Below are 20970 nucleotides of genomic sequence, written 5' to 3'. Positions count from 1 at the left end.
TTCCAACAAATCTTTGTATCTAATCCAAACGTTATACAATGCTTTCCTTACAATATGGTTTTTAAAGCTTTTATACACCTTTACCTTGTCGTACCATAAGTATGCATGCCAACCAAAACTATTGTCGTACCCTTCCAGATCCAAAATGTCAGTGTTCTCAAGAAGTAGCCAGTGTTTCAACCAGCAGAAAGCTGCTGATTCATAATAAAGTCTTAAGTCCGGCAGGGCAAACCCCCCTCTATCCTTTGCATCAGTTAAAATCTTAAATTTAATTCTGGGCTTTTTGCCCTGCCAGACAAATTTTGATATGTCTTTCTGCCACTTCTTGAAACAGTCCATCTTGTCCACAATCTGCAACGTCTGGAATAAGAACAGCATTCTAGGCAATACATTCATCTTAATAGTAGCAATACGGCCTAACAAGGAAAGTTTCAACCTTGACCATATTTCCAGATCCTTTTTAACTTCTGACCAACATTTTTCATAATTATCCTTAAATAAGTTCACATTCTTGGATGTTAAGTTTACCCCCAGGTATTTTACCCTTTTTGTTATTTCCAAGCCTGTTTCATTCTGAAAACTCTCTCTTTCTTCCATTGTTAAATTTTTTTCCAACACTTTCGTTTTTTGTCTATTCAATTTAAAACCTGCTACTCGACCAAATATATCAATTAGTTCTAATACTCTTTTAGTACTAGTGTCTGGCTGTTGCAAAGTCAATACCAAATCGTCTGCAAATGCTCTTAATTTGTAATGTCTAACTCCGACCTGAACTCCTTTAACCAACTGGTCCTTTCTGATCATGTTTAACAAAACCTCCAGGACTGATATAAAAAGCAAAGGGGATATTGGGCAACCCTGTCGTGTACCTTTTTCTATAGGTATTTCTTCTGTTACCACGTTATTTACAATTAATTTGGCCTTTTGTTGAGAATATATTGCACCTATACCGTTTTCAAAACCTTGGCCTACCCCCGGTATTTATTTATTTTTTCATGTCCTATTTCTTTGTTGTGAATGCAGTGAGAAACATTGCAAAGTACTTTTATTTGCTGCAAAATCAAGGAATGCACTGACTAAATGGCATTGCTTAATCAAATCTGTGGGGGGAAAGTGGGGGAATAAATCCAATTGCATCTTGCAAGATTTACTGCATTAAACAGGACAGAGGAGCCAAAACTTTTAAGTTGTTTCTATTAGAGAATTTGAGTAACCTGCTAAACCATGGGCCAAGTTCAACCATTATTTTCTTACACGTCCCCCTTCACTAAAACCTAATTAGTTGTAGCAGTGGATAAAAAGGCACATTCACTGCAGGGTAGAGTAATCCGTTGAAGATTTTAAAAATATCATTTTTTCCCTTCTCGAGACAATGCAGGCTTGGTCACATTATACAGGTCAGTTGAAGAATGGGGAGAGGGTCTATGCACATCTGCGTGTGTGTGTGCATGTTTATGGTGTGTGTGCATGTGCACACCTGCATGTGTAGGGTGCCCACATGTTCTTTATTAATGAGCCACATACTGTTTTATGGCAAAACACACTGCTGACGCACAATGGAGTGATGCAGCCCTAAGTCTGAAAAGGGCTTAGTCACCCCTGTATCAGAAATATGGGAACCAGTCTCTGTCTGGTCTGCTCACTTTTGCATGCGTTCACTCCAAAATCTCTTCTCTCCTGTTTCGGCATTAATCTGCTCCTTTGTTTTTCAAAAACAACAAACATCCCACAAAGAAAAATAAATTTAAGATTATTTTGATTTACCCACTTCGAATACTCATTTTCTTTTTAAACTTTATTGAAGAATTTTAAAACATTTACCAAGCCTAAAATATTGGCTTCCAGGACTAATGCTTGTACAGATGTTGAGTAAGGCATGCAGAGATCCACATGGCATCAAAACAGGCTTGAAACTTATTTTACATTACAAATTAAGACCGCATCTTGAAACTAAAGATACTTAAAACTAGAGCTTGAAGATAATTTCTCCATCTTTGCTGCTATGAAACTAGGTATTTTTTATCCATTGGAAGAAAAACTCAAAGAAAAATGCTACATTGGTATTTCCTTATTAGGGTATGTATTCTGTGTGAATGAAGAACATGCAGACTAGAAATAACTTTTGACCAGCAAATATTAAACATACAAAACACCTCATCCAGATTTCCTAGAGGTCAGAATAAATGAAAACCCCTTATTGAATCATGTCTTTTCTACATGTATTAAAACTACTGATTCACATACTGTTTCATGATCTAGTCTTTTACACCTGGGAAATGTGAGATTACAAACTATTTTTGAATTGGATACTGAACTGAAAAGAAGTCAATGTTATGATCTGAAGCAGATGAACTGTAATGTGGCATGTAACTCTCAATACAGGGTGCTGACTCACGTCTACCAACACATCCTGGCCTTGGCATTTGCTGTAAAGGAGATCAATGAAACTCCCCAGATCTTGCCCAACGTCACCCTGGGCTTCCACATTTATAACAGCCATTTCAGTGCAAGCTGGACCTATGAAGCCTCAATGGAGCTTCTCTCAAGAAGGGCCAAGGCCATCCCTAACTATAAATGTGATGCTGAGAGCACTCCAATAGCAGTCATTGGGGGACCTAACTCTAATGTCTGTCTTCATATGACAATCATCCTGTGTACCTACAAGATACCACAAGTAAGATGCAAATTCATTCACATCTGAATTTCAACTAATTCACACAATACATGAAATGTAGCCATTCTTTGAAATTCCCCCTTCTCCAGATTTTGCAAAGCAGTTCCCCAATAAAATAATGTGTCCAAAAATGCACAGATTATGGTAAAGTGCATTAAAAAAATGCACATTAGTAAAAATATCCTTAAAATGCATTGTATTAGTGATAATGCTTTGCAAAAATGTGCATATTGGGCAAAATTTGCACACATGTTTTGTGTTTTAGGAGAAATTTTCATGAGGCTTAAAAAGAAATCTAATTGATGTGGTTAAATAAGAAACTTAAGAGAAATATTGACAGATCCTCCCATTCCTAACACACTGATGGGTCAGATTTAGGCAAAGCCCAAATCCTGAATTGGACAAATTTGGGTGGAACTAGATGAGTTAGGTAGAAACAGTCCCAGATTGGGTCTGGCCTGCTGGAGTGATCAGGGGCTGTTGGGGCGCGGTCTTGGTAGGAAGAATGAGATTTGTCTTCACATGGCTATAGCAAGCAGTGCATTGAAGCACACAGTAAAACTGAGCAATTATATACCCTAGGCTGAGCATCTGGTGAGTTGAGGTTTCAATCCTGCTAGTTGCAGGGGCCTACTTCCTCAGCGTGTTCTTTGCATGAAATGCACAGGGAAAGTAGACTCTAGTAGTTGAACACATAATTCAATCCTGCAATCTGCAGGATCTACTTAACCATTATGGTCCCGGCCAGAAATGAACAGAAAAAAGAAAAGAAAACTACACACAAGTAATTGTTTTATATTGAAAACCATTCTTCTCTTCTCATCTTTTTTTATATATAAAAAAAACCTTAGCTCATATATGGCTCTTCCCCAGTCATGAATAAAGAATCTCAAGGAGTTTTCTTCTACCAAATGTTCCCAAATGGGGACCATCAATATAGAGGAATTATCCAATTACTGCTGCATTTCCAGTGGACATGGATTGGAGTGGTTTCTCAAGATGGGGATAATACAGAAGGTTTTATAGACAATGTACTTCCAATGTTTTCCCAGAGTGGCATCTGCTTTGACTTCATAGAAACATTCCCAAAGCTAACATCTTCCAGTGGTACCACTGACATGGTGCAGGAGGGCTTTCACTGTGTCAGTGTTATTATGGGAAGCACTACGAATGTTGTGGTTGTACATGGAGAAATTCAGACAATGATAGTATTGAAAATGGTGCCCCAGATTTTAAAATTTGAGCATATACCAATGAGGACCAAGGGTAAAGTCTGGTTCATGACAGCCCAGATGGATATCACATCATTTCCATTCCAAAGAAATTGGGACATAAGTTACCTTCATGGTTCTCTCTCCCTTGGAATTCACTCAGTGGATCTGTTAGCTTTCCAGAAGTTTCTTCAGAACAAGAACCCAAGCAAAGAAAAAGAAGATGGTTTTATCAAGGACTTCTGGGAAGAGTCATTTAACTGTTCATTCCCCAGTTCTGTGGCAGATAATATAGATGGGCAAACTTGCACTGGGGAGGAGAAGATGGAGGCACTTCCCATGTCTGTTTTTGAAATGAGAATGACAGCTCATAGCTACACCATCTACAATGCAGTCTATGCAGTGGCACATGCTTTGCACAACATGCATTCATCCCAATTCAAGCAGAGGAGAATGGCAGAGGGTGTAAGAAGGGAGCTTGCAAATCCACAACCTTGGCAGGTAATGTCCTGAAGATACCTCCATATGTTTTGGTGGGGAAATATGGGCGAGCTTTCTCAACCTTCCATGAGATTAACAAGAAATTTCTTTTTGGAGAAAAGCTTTACAATACATCTAGCATTTGTCCCCCCCCCCCCCGCAGTACCCCATCCCAGAGACTGACAAATCTCCCCATAGTTTATTAAACAACTTCTTACCATCCCTTCCCCTGCGGACCTGTGCACTTTGGGGGGGGGTGGAGTTTCATAACTTGGTGCTGCTCTGATATTTTGTCCAGTATTTAATTCAACCATTCATTGAGGGGAGGGGGGGAGAGGCGAATGGCACCATTTATTTCATCAAGACTTTGATTTGTTTTAAATTAATCTGTTCTTTGTTTGAGAAGGGCAGGCCTGACACATTAGCTCGCCCAAAGCTTTCAAGAGATCATAATCCCATCCCTTGAATGTATTTTCACTATGTTGTATGATAACATAGTTTGAGCATTTATATGTATCTTCCATCCTATTTTCATTATTTAGCTCCATCACATCCTCAGAAGTATTTTATTTAACAACAGTGCAGGAGAAAATGTGCGTTTTGACACAAATGGTGAATTAATTGCTGGCTTTGACATTATAAACTGGCTCATGTTTCCAAATCAGTCCTTTCGTAGAGTCAAAATTGGGAAGATATACTCCCTGGGTATCCAGGAAAAACCGTTCACCGTTCATGAGGATGCCATTGTATGGCCCAACCAATTTAACCAGGTGGGTACTCCGAATCTTTCAGGGTTCATTCCATCACTTGTCCCATGGTTGTTTCTCAGTATTCTGTAAATTTATTTAGCCCAATTCAAACTATGGCTTTCAATCTGAACATTCATGTTGTAGTTCCATAATAATGTGCCACTTAATGTTCATTCTTGGGGTGGCAGGGAAGACTTTGGCAATTCCACCCACCATTCAATTACATGCATTCTAACTATAGGCAATTTTGGCTTCACACACTAACCCCAAAATGTAACCCTCTCATAATTTGAGTGTGGACTTCATACATATCAATGAAACAGGTGAAGACACATTTCTTCCAGGACGCTTTGACTTTTGTAATGAATTTGAGTCGCACAGTTTTGTGTTATTTATAAGATTATTTAGCTTCAACATATCTTGCCTCTTTCCATACATAACCTTTTGAGTATTAAGATTCCCTCTTGTTACTTCTGCCACCCTCAGAAACCTGAGGGATGGCCGTCTAGGAAAGGGAATTACCTGTGGCAGTACCCAAAACATGTCCCTTTCCCCAAAGTGTCACGTCAAACATCCTCATTTATAGTTACTATGGATTGGTGAAGATGCACCTCTTTAGCCTGGGCACAGTTAACAATTTTGGGGCCAGACCACCTCTATTGTTTGATGCACATACCTTTGGTTTATTTTAAAATATGTCATTGATTTTAATGCTCACTGTTTTGGTGGCATTTGCTCTAAAATAATAACATACCATAATATGTGCCCACTGCATTTGCAATACTTTCTAGTGTTCGTGATATTACCTAAAACATTATATTTTAATATTTATGGACAGACTCGTCCCATTTCTATATGTAATGATCATTGCGGTTCAGGTTATAGTCGGACCAAGAAGGAAGGGAACCCATTTTGTTGCTATGACTGCATTCCATGTCCAGAAGGAAAGATTTCCAACCAGGAAGGTAAGAAAAGTTAAAAAATGTTTTCTATAGATGTATGTATACCACCTATTTCATAGATGATTTTGATCTGGTTATATATATAAATAGGTTTGTTTTTTAACAGTGATTTCCTTGATGTTTAAAATATTGCCCCAATTCATGGGCAATTGATTTGAAATCCATTATAAGTGAACTACAAGCCTATTATTAATACAGTGTTGTATCACTATTTAGTTATGTTTAGAGAGAACCATTTGAATAAATGGGAAATCACATAAACAAGTATCACTGATTTCAGTGGATCTTCAGTAAGCATTTCTAAATCTGAATCAGATCCATTGGCACTTGAAGCTGATCAGCTTCACCAAGCACACAGATTCACCCTTAAAATGAGCTGAGTAACAGCTGCAGAATCAGAAAGTGTGGAAGCACCCGTTCTGGTCAGCTGATATTCTATTGAATTAGATCAAAATACTGAAGTAGTTTACAAAGTGCACAACTATTTGCATTATTCCAAAGAAATGACATTGAGTCAGAAATGATCAAATGTGGGTGGGGGGAGAGATGTGTGGCCTTGTCTTTGTGAGCCAACAGAGCCCGCCACCTCTGACTCTCTTAAGAGTGTGCAATTAATATCTTTCTTTCTTTCTTTCTTTCTTGCTTGCTTGCTTGCTTGCTTGCTTGCTTTCTTTCTTTCTTCAGACATGGATGACTGTTTTCAATGCACAGAAGATCAGTATCCAAACATAGGCCAGGATATATGTCTTCCAAAAGATATAAGCTTCCTATCTTACGATGAACCTCTGGGGATCAGTTTGGTCACGTTAGCTCTTTTATTGACTTTCATTACAGCTTTGGTGCTTAGGATCTTCATAAAGCACAAAGAGACTCCCATCGTGAAAGCCAACAATCGGACCCTCACCTATGTTCTCCTCATAGCCCTCATTCTCTCCTTCCTTTGTCCTTTGCTATTCATTGGCCAGCCCACAAAAATAACCTGCCTCCTTCGACAAACTGCTTTTGGAGTCATCTTCTCAGTAGCAGTGTCTTGCATCTTAGCAAAAACAACTATAGTGGTTCTAGCTTTCATGGCTACCAAGCCAGGCTCCAGAATGAGGAGATGGGTGGGGGGAAATCTGGCCATCTCCATTGTTCTTTTCAGCTTCCTCATTCAAATGATGATTTGTAGTGCCTGGCTGATAATTGCTCCTCCACTCCCTGATTTAGACAAGCACTCAATGACTAAAGAAATTGTACTGCAATGTAATGAAGGATCAGTCACCATGTTCTACTGTGTCCTAGGCTTCATGGGAATGCTGGCCCTTGTCAGTTTCACTGTGGCTTTCCTAGCTAGGAAGTTACCAGACAGTTTTAATGAAGCCAAGTTTATCACTTTCAGCATGTTGGTCTTTTGCAGTGTGTGGCTGTCCTTTGTTCCTACCTACCTGAGTACCAAGGGAAAGTACATGGTGGCTGTGGAGATCTTTTCTATTTTGGCCTCTAGTTTTGGATTACTGGGCTGCATCTTTTCCCCCAAATGTTATATCATTTTGCTGAGGCCAGAGTTAAACAGCAGGGGACAGCTTATCATAAGAAAGAATTAAAGAATGAACAAGTCTATTTGATGTAGCAAATCATAACTGGACTATATCTCCTTGTATTCATTTTGCTTCTTCTCAGAATGCCTCAACCCAACAAAGCCAACAGAGGAGCCCATGTAGCTGTTCTCCCTGGACTTCCCCTGACAAAGTACTCTGATTAAGGGAAGTAGTAGCTCATGTATCCTAGACTCATACACTGGGAAGGGACCCTAATTCCATGATGCTGACTACACATTTTGGAAACTACATTGGTTACATTGGTTCCCCAATCCAACAGTGGTCCCTTATTATCAACTGAAAGGGTAATAAAAATAACAGTTCTGAATATGTGACAAACACATTTTCTTCAACAATTCCAGAGGGAATTCTAAGCACTGAATGAATAATTACATTGCTTCTTGATCATTAACAGGGCTATAATTTGTGCGGCTGTTTCTCAAAAAACAATGGGGACTTACAGTGGCCACTGGTAAACCTAATGCAAGGTATATTAAAATTAATCAGAATTAATCAGACTTGTGATCCGCAAGTCTGATTTTGGATACTCCGACATTGCATCGTCTCAGGGAAATAAACTACCATTTAAATAAGACAATTTTTATCTTGGAGAAGATAAAACGTAGTTTTTACATAGAACAACCAGTTGCCTTTGTATTGAGAATGGTGGTTTTAGTATTCTTGCTGCTGGAACTGATTTCTTACAATGTATGTCAGGCTCGCATAGGAAAATGCAGGCTTCAAAGTCCACACCGTCCACTTCAAATGTATCATCAGCCAGGAGAGTTCCTCATTGGTGGCATTGTTTTCTATGGTGGCTTCATCTCCTCTCCAGCAACATTCACTGAGGAACCCCTGCCAGCGCTGCCTGAAGAAGTTGTGTAAGAACTAAGCCACTCATTTATTACAGCACCGGAATGATCTAACCAAGAGTTTCAGCCTCGGAATAATGACTGAGGCTGCAAACTTATACCCATTTACCTAGGGATAACCACTTTTCATTTCAGTGGGACATATGCTGATGTAAAATCCATAAGAATCTCGTGTGAATTAAAAGAATACTGTAGAAGCTCCCATTTCTCAATAGGGAAATGAATACAAATGTATTGAAATGTGTATATATTTGTAAGTCTGAGATAGCCCTTTTGAACAGTCGTTTTCGATAGACTTTATCTGAACAGGAGTGTGAGTATCAATTAAAAAAAACTGTTCTGAACCATATCATTTCATTTTCTGATCTTAGTCTAAGATTTGTTTCACAATGATAGTATATATTATGAAGTATAGAAATCTGTGAATTACAACCACTATCACTGCCTCATGAACAAGGAAGCTGTCATTGCATGACAGAACTGAGAAATACTGTGAATGTCAGGGAAAGATTTCAGATGTTTCAGGGAAAGACCCCAGGGGTTCCAATGTTCCAATGGGCACCACATTAGCAACCCCTGGGCTAGATACCATTGGCCTTTACAGATTGCAGAACTGCGGCAAAACTAACAAAATGAATTTCAGTCGGGACAAATGGCGGGTTCTGCAATTAGGCAGGAAATATCAGCTGCACAAATCTAAGATATGGAAAACCTGGCATGCCAGTAGCACATGTGAAAAGGATCAAGGAGTCTGCATCAACAAAAGTATAGTGAGCCCATCAAAAGAAGTAATAGAGGAGCGCTATTCTGCCATGCTCAGACCACACCTGGTGTACTTTGTTCAGTGTGTTCAGCACTATTTAAGAAGGATATTGACAAGCTTCAACGTGTGCTGAGGAAGGTGACACATATGATGAAGTGTCTGGAAACCAAACCTTGTGAGGGAACGTTGAGGGGTTTGGGTATTTTTAGCTATGAAAATAGAAGACTGAGGGGAAGTAGGATAGCTATTCTCAAGTATCTCAAGGGCTGTCACCAGGAAAATGGAGCAAGTTTGTTTTCTAAAAATCTGAAAGAACTTGCTGATTATAATAACTGTTCAACAATGGAATTGACAGGTAGTTAACTCCACTGAACACAAAATGATTAACAACTGTGTTGATATGTAAAAGGATATATCAGTTCCTCCTGATGCTATTTGCAACTCTCATTCTAGGGTGGTGCCTAAGCTTTACCAGCACATCGTGGCCTTGGCATTTGCAGTCAAGCAGATCAATGAAGACCCTCACATCCTACCCAATATCACCTTGGGCTTCCACTTATATGACAGCTATAACAATGCAAGGAGCACATATCTCGCCACACTGCTGCTTTTATCCAGGGTGGAAAAATTTGTTCCTAACTATATATGTGATGTTGAAAATAATCTGGCAGGCGTCATTGGGGGAATTGATTCTGAAATCTCCTTTTATGTAGCAACTGTTTTGGATATCTATAAGATTCCACAGGTAGGACAATACCTCGATTAGCTTACATAGAGAAAGAGGCTGAATTCACAGCACCAGTTCAAGGTGTATCACCAATTCAGGGTGAGGATGAAATTTGGAGCAGAACCAATTCCTTTGAAAATACGGAAGGTACAGAATTACAATAAAAAGTAAAATAAAATAAAATTACCTTAATAAGGGGAAAGAAAGGCTCCAATACCAGAAAAAAATATGTCACACCCCCAATCTCTTACACACACCTCAAGACACTGATATCCCAAAGGCCACTGAATGTTTAGGGGGGGAAGGCTTTCAAATTAAACATACTCTGGAGGTATGGCAAATTGCAGATACAATCCAATTGTGCAGAAGAACAGTAATAATACTGAGCAGCTGGCTCCAATGTGAAATAAATGTTCATATGTGAAGTCTGAGAAGCCTTGAAAAAGAAAAGGCAGAAATGGAAGTTGTGGTAGTTGGGATTTGTGCATTGTGAAGACAAAAGAAGCTTCAGAGAAGGAATGCATATCCGACCCATGTTGCAATTCTGACATGGCTACAGTAAATAATGGCTCAAGTAGGAGTGGAGAATCCTCTATTAGGGAGGTGTGTCCCTCATATCAGTTTTAGACATCGTACAAGACCCTGCAAGTATGCATAAGTTTTTGTATTGTTGTTGTTGTGTGTTTTTTTTAAAGAAGGAACAATGCCCCCCCTCATCAACAGAACAAATTTTTAACAAGCAGGAATGGGAGATGATCCCATTTTTAGGCCATTTACATGTGTATCTTTTGTATAAATGAGAGAGGGCATGCAACCCCTGATGGGTGGCAAAGTGCAAAGGGCATGTCTGACTAACAGGATTCATAACATGATGTATATGAAAAGTTTGAAAGACCTCTGCAAATATTACTTTGTCTCTTCTCTTCCTCCATTTACTTATTTATAGCTTATTTATGGCTCTGCTCCAGTGATGAATGATAAAAGCCCAGGGCTTCCCTTCTACCAGATGGCAGTCCCGGAAGCCCTTCAGTATGAGGGAATTCTCTCTTTGCTTCTGCATTTCAGGTGGATCACAATTTCCAGACCATCTGCATGTGTGTCTTTAGTATAAGTGAGAAAGGAATGCAACATCTGGTGGGTGGCAAAAGGCATATCTGACTAACAGGATTCACCACATAATGTATTTTAATAGTTTGAAAGAACTCTGCAAATATTACTTTGCCTCTTCTCTTCCTCCATTCCCTCTTCAGCTCATTTATGGATTTGCTCCAGTGATAAATGATAAAAGCCCAGGGCTTCCCTTCTACCAGATGGCAGCTACAGAAGCCCTTCAGTATGAGGGAATTCTCTCTTTGCTTCTGCATTTCAGGTGGACGTGGATTGGAATTATTGCAACAGAAAATGACAATGGAGAAAGATTTGTGCAAACCATTTCCCCAATGTTTACCAAGAATGGCATCTGCTTTGCATTCATAGAAAGAATCCCCAATTTTAGTTTTATTTCTGAAATTACTGACATGCTACGTCAGGGGGCAACAATAAGCCAGAAAATTTTTAGCAGCAAAGCTAACGTAGTGCTTGTTTCTGGAGAATCTTACTCCATGGCAACTTTTAGATGGCTGCCAAATCTATCAGAACACGATGACATAAAAAATAATGTAAAAAGTAAAGTATGGATAATATCAGCCCAGGTTGAGTTTGCTTCATTTGAATTTCAAAGGAACTGGGATGCAGGAATATTCAGTGGTACTATATCCTTTGAAATTCACTTCCGAAACCCACCAGGATTTCATCAGTATGTTCTGCACAGAAACCCTTCCAGCACAGATGGGGATGGTTTTATCAGGGAATTCTGGCAACAGGCCTTTGAATGTGTACTCCCAGATATCACTGCAGACAAGGTGGAGGGGAATATTTGCACTGGAGAAGAGAAGCTGGAGAACCTTCCTGGATCACTTTTTGAAGTGAGCATGACAGGCCACAGTTATAGCATCCATAGTGCTGCCTACGCCGTGGCCCATGCTTTACATGCCATGTCTTCCAGACTCAGGCACAGAGGAATGGCATTCAGAGTGAGAGGGAAGAATCCAAATCAACAGTCTTGGCAGGTAAAGGCTGAACATTCTCAATTGGCAAAGCCCTGTTACTTCCTGACACTTTTTGCGTTCCCAAAATGCTTTCAGCTTGATCTTTCCTCTCAGAGTTCAAACATTTGTGGTAGTGTATTAGGAAGAAGCCTGGCGTGCTCTGGTCCATGGGGTCACGAAGAGTCGGACACGACTAAACAACTAAACAACAACAATTAGGAAGAAGACAGCATCTTAAAAAGTAGAGACATCACCTTGCCAACAAAGGTCCGTATAGTAAAAGCTATGGTTTTCCCAGTAGTGATGTATGGAAGTGAAAGCTGGACCATAAAAAAGGCTGATCGCCCATGAATTGATGCTTTTCAATTATGGTGAATTTGAATTATGGAGAATTTGAACTATGGTGAATTATGGTGCTGGAGAAGACTCTTGAGAGTCCCATGGACTGCAAGAAGATCGAACCCATCCATTCTGAAGGAAATCAGCCCTGAGTTTTCACTGGAAGGACAGATCCTGAAGCTGAGGCTCCAGTATTTTGGCCACCTCATGAGAAGAGAAGACTCCCTGGAGAAGACCCTGATGTTGGGAAAGATGGAGAGCACAAGGAGAGGGGGCGACAGAGGATGAGATGGTTGGATAGTGTTCTCGAAGCTACCAGCATGAGTGTGACCAAACTGCGGGAGGCAGTGGAAGACAGAAGTGCCTGGCGTGCTCTGGTCCATGGGGTCACGAAGAGTCAGACATGACTAAACGACTAAATAACAACAACAAATTAGGAAGAAGAACCCAGAACTGAATTTATAACTCTGCAGGCAGAACAGGAGGTGGTACGAATATGATATCCTAGATGATTCCCCACATATTGTGCTGCTTGCAAATGGCAGTAGACCCTATAGGAAAGGGAAGTGATGGCTCCGTCCTTCTCTGAGCAGCTATTGCCCTGCATTTGAGGAGAAAACATTTTTATGAGGGAAGCTTTGCAGCCTACTGAGATGCCACTGCATTCACAGATAGGAAGCAGTGGAATGGTTTAGAGAGATGTTCAGCATTCCCTCTATCCCATATAAACCAAATCTTTCCTTAGAGCAGGTGGTCACACACCACTGGCATGTCTTCTGAGATGTTCAGGGAGACAAGGGAAGGAGGGAGGGAGCGAGAGAAACCTCTCTACTCATACATATTTAACTCATGGGCTAAATGAAGGGTTGTAAGAAAGACTGAGAAAGAGGCATGTGTGAGAAAGAAAACCGATTGGCTCTCTCCTTGATTCGACCTGAATCCACTGAGAGGTGACTGAGCCACCCCCCACCACTTGCTGTAGGTTCTACCCCCGGGGGGGGGATGCTCCACCCTGCATTAGACTGCAGTCTTTTCCAAACCCCTGTCTTTTCTGTTTTCAATCTAGCTCCATAACTTTCTGAGAAATATCTCATTTAACAATACGGCAGGAGATGTGGTCTTCATCAACCAGAATGGGGAGGCAGCATCTAGCTTGGATATTGTCAATTGGATCATATGCACCAACCAAAGTTTGCACCGAGTGAGAGTTGGGAGGATAGATCCGCAGGCTCCTCCAGACCAATCATTACTCCTTGATGAAGATGCCATCACATGGCACAGTTGGTTTAACCAGGTATGGTTGCATTGTTTTCTAATTCAAAAGAGATTAAGTATTGAATAAGCAGTCATTATCCACCTGCAGGTGTACTCACTGTTCTTTGAGCCACAAGTTGAGGAGTGGTGTATGACCAAACTATTGAGGTACCAGACTAAGAGATAGAGGTTTGCCGCTAGAAGCCACACATGGATTTGGCAAGGTGGCCGGGTTTATATTAAATAAGAAAAAAACCAAAGTAATGGTTAAGAATATGGACCAGAGTGCAATAGAAGCAATGCAATGAGAAACAGGGATTGAAGTGGTGAAGAAGGTAAAATATTTGGGAATATGGTTAACTTAAAAAAAAAAAATTGATTTATTTCAAAACAATTATACACCGGTGTGGAATGGAATTAAAAAAGATCTGGAGGTATGGGGAAGGATTAAACTCTCTTTTTGGGGTAGAATCTCAACGATCAAAATGAGCGTGCTTCCAAAGATGTTATTCTTATTTCAAATGATTCCTATAATCAAAGGGACAATGATCTTTAAAGAGTGGCAAAGAGTAATTTCAAGATATATTTGGCAGGGTAAAAACCTAGAATACAATTTAAGTTATTAACAGATGCGAAGGAAAGAGGAGGCTTTGCCCTGCCAGACTTGAAATTATATTACGAAGCGTCTTGGCTGGTTGTCTCCATTAGAGGTTATGAGTGTAAAGAAAATTAATATGAAATCACTTACGGTGATTTAATAATTAAAGAAGGGGGAAATGGAAAATGAAGCCATATGAACAAGTAAAAGAACATGTGTTTGATTGGTTGCATTATTTCCAGGTAAATGAAATGTTTAAAAAGGATTTTAAAGAGAGTGGATATACAGAAAAAGAATCGAAATTTCAAACAGAGATAATAAATAATGATTATAAGATAACGTCAAAAATGTATAAAATGTTGTTGGAATGGCAAACGATGGATGAGGAGGTAAAGTCGGTTATGATACATTGGGCCAGAGACTTTGGTTATAATATACAATTGGTTGATTGGGAAAAAGTATGGAATGAAAATATGAAATTTACTTCATGTACTGCATTAAAGGAGAATATTATGAAAATGGTATATAGATTGTATATTACACCGGTTAAGTTAGCAAAAATGTTTAAAACATGTAATAAGTGTTGGAAATGTAAGGAAAAAGAAGGATCGTTTTTCCATATGTGGTGGGAATGTAGGAAGGTAAAGGGTTTCTTGGAAATGATATATAATGAGTTGAAGAAGATGTTTAAATACACATTTGTAAAGAAACCAGAAGCCTTTTTGTTAGGAATAATAGGAAGAGAGATAAATAGAAAGGACCACAAACTTTTTCAATACGCAGTAACAGCGGCAAGAATATTAATGGCCCAAAAATGGAAACAAGAGGAGTTACCGACCCTTGAAGAGTGGAGAATGAAACTTATGGATTATGCAGAAGTGGACAAATTGACTGGGAAGATCAGATATCAACGGGATCACAAGTTCATCGAGGACTGGGGAAAGTTTACAGATTATCAGTAAAGCATATGTGACGAGCAGACAACGCTAGTGGGTTTTAAAGAGGCTCTGTGAAGGTTAAAGATGTATTGTAAAAAAGAAATAGAATTTAAAGGATAATATTAAATGGCAATACTAAATATAGAGAATGCGTAGAAATGGAAAATATGGATGATTGGTGGAGAAGCCGGTGGAAGTCCAAAAAGTTGAAATTTGTGAATAATGTTTGAGATGGCGAATTTGTAAAAGGAAAAATTTAATAAAAAATATTAGAAAAAAAGAAGCCACACATGGATTAAAGGCAAATATTTTATTAAGAAGGTTACAAAACAGAAGATACAATGTAAATATGCCTTGGGGGATCCAAATTCAGACAAAAATAACAACAGCTAAATTGTCTCAGCCTAATCCCAACCATTCACAGACCACACTACAAACTGCATCCACACAAATGTGGTTATTGCACCACAGAATCCTCCATCTGAATGTGGGTCATTAGGTCCAGATCAAATATCAGTTTTTCTGTGGAAAGGCCGGGAGACAGGAGGGCAGGTTTTCTTTCAGTCAAATAGAGCCTCTGGGTACATTTTCTCAGCACAAGAGTGTATACATGCTTAGAGACCATGAAGCTACAAAGTGGATTTCTTCACAGTCATTGTGATCTTGAAGCAACCTTACATCTAACATTGCAGACAAGTGGTGAGTTGGACTAATGAAATGGATTATTATTTTCCGTTGGAAGACTTCAACCACAATCCTAAATAAAAAAGAAAACTATTGTAAATTAAACAAAAGCAATTGGGATTTATTTACACTTATTAAATACTGATTTAATAAGTATTGAAAGACGATGTAAGAATTGACTAGCCCCAGAGTTTTGTCTTTCTTGCTAGAAAGGTGGGGAAATGAGGTGGTTGGGGAAAGGAGGCATAATAATACTAAAGGAAGAAATCAAGGACAGCAGCAGATGCAAGAGACCACTAGTCTTCTAAGGGGGCCAGTGGAAGAGATGGAAGCAGGAGAAGTGGTGAAGATTGAGAGAGTGAAGGAAGGACAAAAGAAGAAAGGTATGAAGAGTGATCTCAAAATATTTTTTAGAGGTACATTTTGTTTATAGCATGCTGAGAAAAGTTTTACAGCATTCCAGGGAGTGTCATAGGTCTTGGATAGCTTCATTCTAATTCATGTATTTGTCCAGAATATTGCATAATAATAATAATAATAATAATAATAATAATAATAATACTCCACAACCTGAGTAGGTTTTCCCAGACACTCTGGATGTCTTATTCTGAACTCTGATGGGTCCAAGTATAGGTGTAGCCACCGGCACCAAAATCAGTTCTAGAGCTGTCTACCTAGTGGACAGCATACTCAACATTAACAAAATTAACATGGAAACTAGAGTAACTTCAAAGTGTACTTTAATGGACAGGGCAATCTTTGCAGAACAGATGGGGTACTGCACATACCAGAGCATTATCAAGGGCATATCACATAACTTCAAACATTACTACTAATAATACAAAAAGAAACAATTGCTCTCTGTATAGTGATTACATATTACTGAAGTGCTGTGTCAGATTAGTAACAGAGAAAGGCCCGAGAACATAAAGGATTTCAAACTCAGTAGACTCTTTATGAACCTTCTGTTCTTTCATTTATGGATTAGACTCAGCCTCTTTCAGTCTGTACTGAGAGATGTCTTCCAGGATCCAGCAAGAAAGTGAAGGAGGGACAGCCACCTTGCTGCTACGATTGCATCCCATGTGCAGAGGGAAAGATTGCAAACCAGGATGGTAGGAGAAATAAATAGATTAAATAGATCCAAACTTAGTACTCGGTTTAATAGAACAATAAACATTTCAGTAAGCTGACATGATATGAGCTAAAGGTCTTTTCCTTAATATTATTTCCCCAGATATGAATGACTGTAATAAATGTCCAGACAAAGACTATCCAAGCAAGAACCAGGATGCATGTCTACCCAAGGATATCAGCTTCTTGTCTTATGAAGAACCTTTGGGCATAAGTTTAGCCTGTTTCTCTCTTTTCCTTTCCCTGATCACAGCTCTGGTACTAGGTACATTTATAAAACACCACGATACACCCATTGTCATTGCAAACAACCGAAACCTCACCTACACTCTTCTCATTTCTCTGCTGCTCTGCTTCCTGTGTGCATTGCTCTTCATTGGCCAACCTGAGAAAGTCACGTGTCTCCTCCGACAAACAGCTTTTGGCATCATCTTCTCAACTGCTGTTTCTTGTGTTCTGGCAAAAACATTCACGGTGGTTTTGGCCTTCATGGCTACAAAACCAGAATCCAGGATGAGGAAATGGGTAGGGAAAGGACTAGGCCACTCCATTCTCCTTTCCTGCTCCATAGTCCAAGCAGGAATATGTACTGTGTGGCTGGCAACTTCACCCCCATACCCAGATGTGGACATGCACTCAGTGACGGAAGAAATTATACTAGAATGTAATGAAGGGTCTGTAACAATGTTTTACTGTGTCTTCATCTACATGAGTTGCCTGGCAACTGTCAGTTTTGCTGTGGCTTTCCTTGCCAGGAAGTTACCAGACAGTTTCAATGAAGCCAAGTTTATCACTTTCAGCATGTTAGTCTTCTGCAGTGTTTGGCTGTCCTTTATTCCCTCCTACCTAAGCACCAAGGGAAAATATATGGTAGCTGTGGAGGTCTTCTCTATCTTAGCCTCTGGTATTGGGCTGCTGGTTTGCATCTTTTACCCCAAATGTTACATAATCATTCTGAGGCCTGAGCTGAACAATAGGGAACAGCTTATAAGGAAGAAAAATTAAAGAAATAAGAAACCTGTCCTTTGCTTTAATTTGTGCTTTTCTTTGTGTGTACAGTAGAATATTTCTTCTTCGTCTTCTTCTTCTTCTTCTTCTTCTTCTTCTTCTTCTCCTTCTCCTTCTCCTTCTCCTTCTTCTTCTCCTTCTTCTCCTTCTTCTTCTTCGTTGCCAATAAATTGAAAGTAACTTTTCCACTTCATGTTTCCACTGTGTGAAATAGATGTGTTAAATTTTGTTGAGTTAACGCTGTTAAAATCTTAAGGTGGAGATGGGAGGTTTAATCCATTTTTATTCACCTTTACTTGGAAGGGCATATGTCATAATCAAGCACTATCTCAGGGGCATTGTGGGAAAAGATGGGTGGGGTATAAATAAGTTGTTGTTTCCCACAGTTTCCCACAGATTTTGGTTCCTTTTGCAGCAAGCACTTCCACAAAAGGGACAAAGTAATATAAAATGAAAATTCTTAATCTAATTTCCAATTAGCAGACAAATCACATCAGTTGTAATGTATCACAGTCTCAAAAGAAATTTAAAGAATGCAGATTTAGCTGACCAATGCTCTGTTTGTTAATCTTTGGGGCTATTACATGGCGTTTGGCCACAATGGAGGTTCCACACACTACATCACTCACCCCATTTGAAAATCCATAACTCCCTTGATTTTAATGGGCCTTCTCTGGTTATGAACTGGATTAGACATCACCCTTTCAGAACCATGTTGTTGTTGTTGTTTAGTTGTTTAGTCGTGTCCGACTCTTTGTGACCCCATGGACCAGAGAACGCCAGGCACTCCTGTCCTCCACTGCCCCCCGCAGCTTGGTCAGACTCATGCTGGTAACCTCGAAAACACTATCCAACCATCTCGTCCTCTGTCGCCCCCTTCTCCTTGTGCCCTCCATCTTTCCCAACATCAGGGTCTTCTCCAGGGAGTCTTCTCTTCTCATGAGGTGGCCAAAGTACTGGAGCCTCAGCTTCACAATCTGTCCTTCCAGTGAGCACTCAGGGCTGATTTCCTTCAGAATGGAGAGGTTTGATCTTCTTGCAGTCCATGGGACTCTCAAGAGTCTCCTCCAGCACCATAATTCAAAAGCATCAATTCTTCGGCGATCAGCCTTCTTTATGGTCCAGCTCTCACTTCCATACATCACTACTGGGAAAACCATAGCTTTAACTATACGGACCTTTGTTGGCAAGGTGATGTCTCTACTTCTCAAGATGCTGTCTAGGCCTGTCATTGCCCTTCTCCCAAGAAGCAGGCGTCTTTTAACCATATGAGTGTAATTAATCATTTTTATTGATTTAAAGTCCTTCTGTTTCCTATTTTCTTTCTAAAATCCAGTGGTACATGAAAGACAAGAAAAGAAGAAGGGACTTACTGAGATAAACATGTTTGCCTTAAAATATTACACAGAATCTGTAATTCAAAGCAAGTGATTACCTCTCCTGTAATTATTCAAAATTCCCTAGGGACCTCCTCTGCCTACATGAAAAACGATGAAACTAAGACTGGAAGGTCTTATTAATAACTATGAGCTATACAGAGTTGGGTCTATAGATATACCAAGATTCATCAGTCTGAATCTGATATCTAAACCAATTCTCTGGAGGCTATGTAAACACAAAATGGCAAAGACTCTCCTCCCTGAAAGAGAGGGGAGTGGTTGTGGGAGGGAGCCCGAGCACCGCCTCTAGCAGGGGGCATTAGCCCCCTGCCTCCACCTCACCTGGCTGGCGCCCACGCCCCCCGGTAGGCATCCAACCAGGTGCCTCAGAGCGGGCGTGTTCAGCAGCCTTTTGCTGCAGTGCCAGCCTCTCCCCGGCCTCATTCTTCGCCGTCGTCTCGTCGCGAGTCAAGAGTATTGTCTCTTCTGTGTCCCTGCAGTGAGGAGCGACCACGTGGAGCTAACCTTGAAGAGGACTTTTAAAGAGGGAAGTCTTGTGCTACCTTTTCTGTTGTCCTGGCATCCCTTTACTTTTCATTTTTCCCAACTACCCACACTGACTATCCCCTATTTCATCTTTAATTCAAAGCCTTTACCTTTTCGCTTTCCAGCGATAGAGCGGGCTAAGCGATCGGAATACAGTCATTGTGTGTGTGCTAGGTGGGAGTGCTCAGCTTGGTACGTGTGTTATCGGGTCGTGTGTTTTGTCTGGGTTGCGAATCTGCTGTCGCCACAGTGTGTGGGCTGCATGTGTGGGCTCCTCCTGCAACTAAGTTTCTATCACTGCATTTGGCTGCTGTGCTGCGGCAGCAGGGCGAGTTGTAACGCTTATTCTGCCCAGTTACCCTGTTTACAGGGCCAAGTGCGATCGAGACTGCTTTTGCAGGCAACATTCTAAATTTCTCCGCTCCAAAATTTTACTTTGAGACTGCCGCTGGGTTTGCGCTGAGTGTGTACTGTGGGGGGGGGCTCTGGGGGTCTCTCCTAGCTCTGTTGCTGCGGTGGTGTGCATGGGCTCCCCCTCCCGACCTCGCTTTTGCCGCTGAGTGTGTCTTGTGTGTGCCTTATTTTCGTGTGCTTTTCGTGTGTGCGCCTTATTTTCATTGTGCTTTAGTGTGTGACTTCAAACACCCTCCCCCAATTGGTGCCCTTGCTTTCGCCACCAAGTGCGTCCCACTTGCATGCTATTTTGAATTTTCCCCACTGTTTTGTTGGAGCCCGTGTGTACTTTTGCCTCAGTTTGAGTTCTGTTGAGTAGCCGCCCGTGGCGCGTCTCTGTAAGCTGCCCACGAGCGTTTCGGCTGCCGCTGTGGGTGGGTATAGTTGCCCACGTGGTCTGCATGCGCCTCCAAAAAAAAAAAATTTCCCTTCGCGTTTGTCTTTTAAACAGATAATATTTGTGTTCTCTCTCCATTTCACTTTGGCAGATTTGACAGAACTCCTGGAACTGATTTAAATAGGAGTATTCTAA

General features: G+C 40.4%; 1 protein-coding gene across 1 annotated transcript in view; it reads left to right on the top strand.

The window, feature by feature from the left end:
- The window catches only part of LOC307201979 (vomeronasal type-2 receptor 26-like), a 54384-nt gene extending 36270 nt beyond the window's left edge, over nt 1-18114 (top strand). Inside the window, exons 2-7 of the mRNA XM_079951566.1 lie at nt 4908-5135; nt 5953-6079; nt 11269-12126; nt 13511-13738; nt 16907-17033; nt 17156-18114. Coding sequence (XP_079807692.1) covers nt 5098-5135; nt 5953-6079; nt 11269-12126; nt 13511-13738; nt 16907-17033; nt 17156-18057 — 2280 coding nt within the window. The 5' untranslated portion in view covers nt 4908-5097 and the 3' untranslated portion in view covers nt 18058-18114. The remainder of the gene's footprint in view (nt 1-4907; nt 5136-5952; nt 6080-11268; nt 12127-13510; nt 13739-16906; nt 17034-17155) is intronic.
- The last annotated feature ends 2856 nt before the right edge of the window (nt 18115-20970 follow it).

The sequence above is a fragment of the Podarcis cretensis genome, assembly GCF_951804945.1.
Source record: "Podarcis cretensis genome assembly, chromosome: 13".
Lineage (NCBI taxonomy): Eukaryota > Metazoa > Chordata > Lepidosauria > Squamata > Lacertidae > Podarcis > Podarcis cretensis.
The sequence above is the reverse complement of the archived record's forward strand: the minus strand, read 5'-3'. Positions and strand labels throughout refer to the sequence as shown.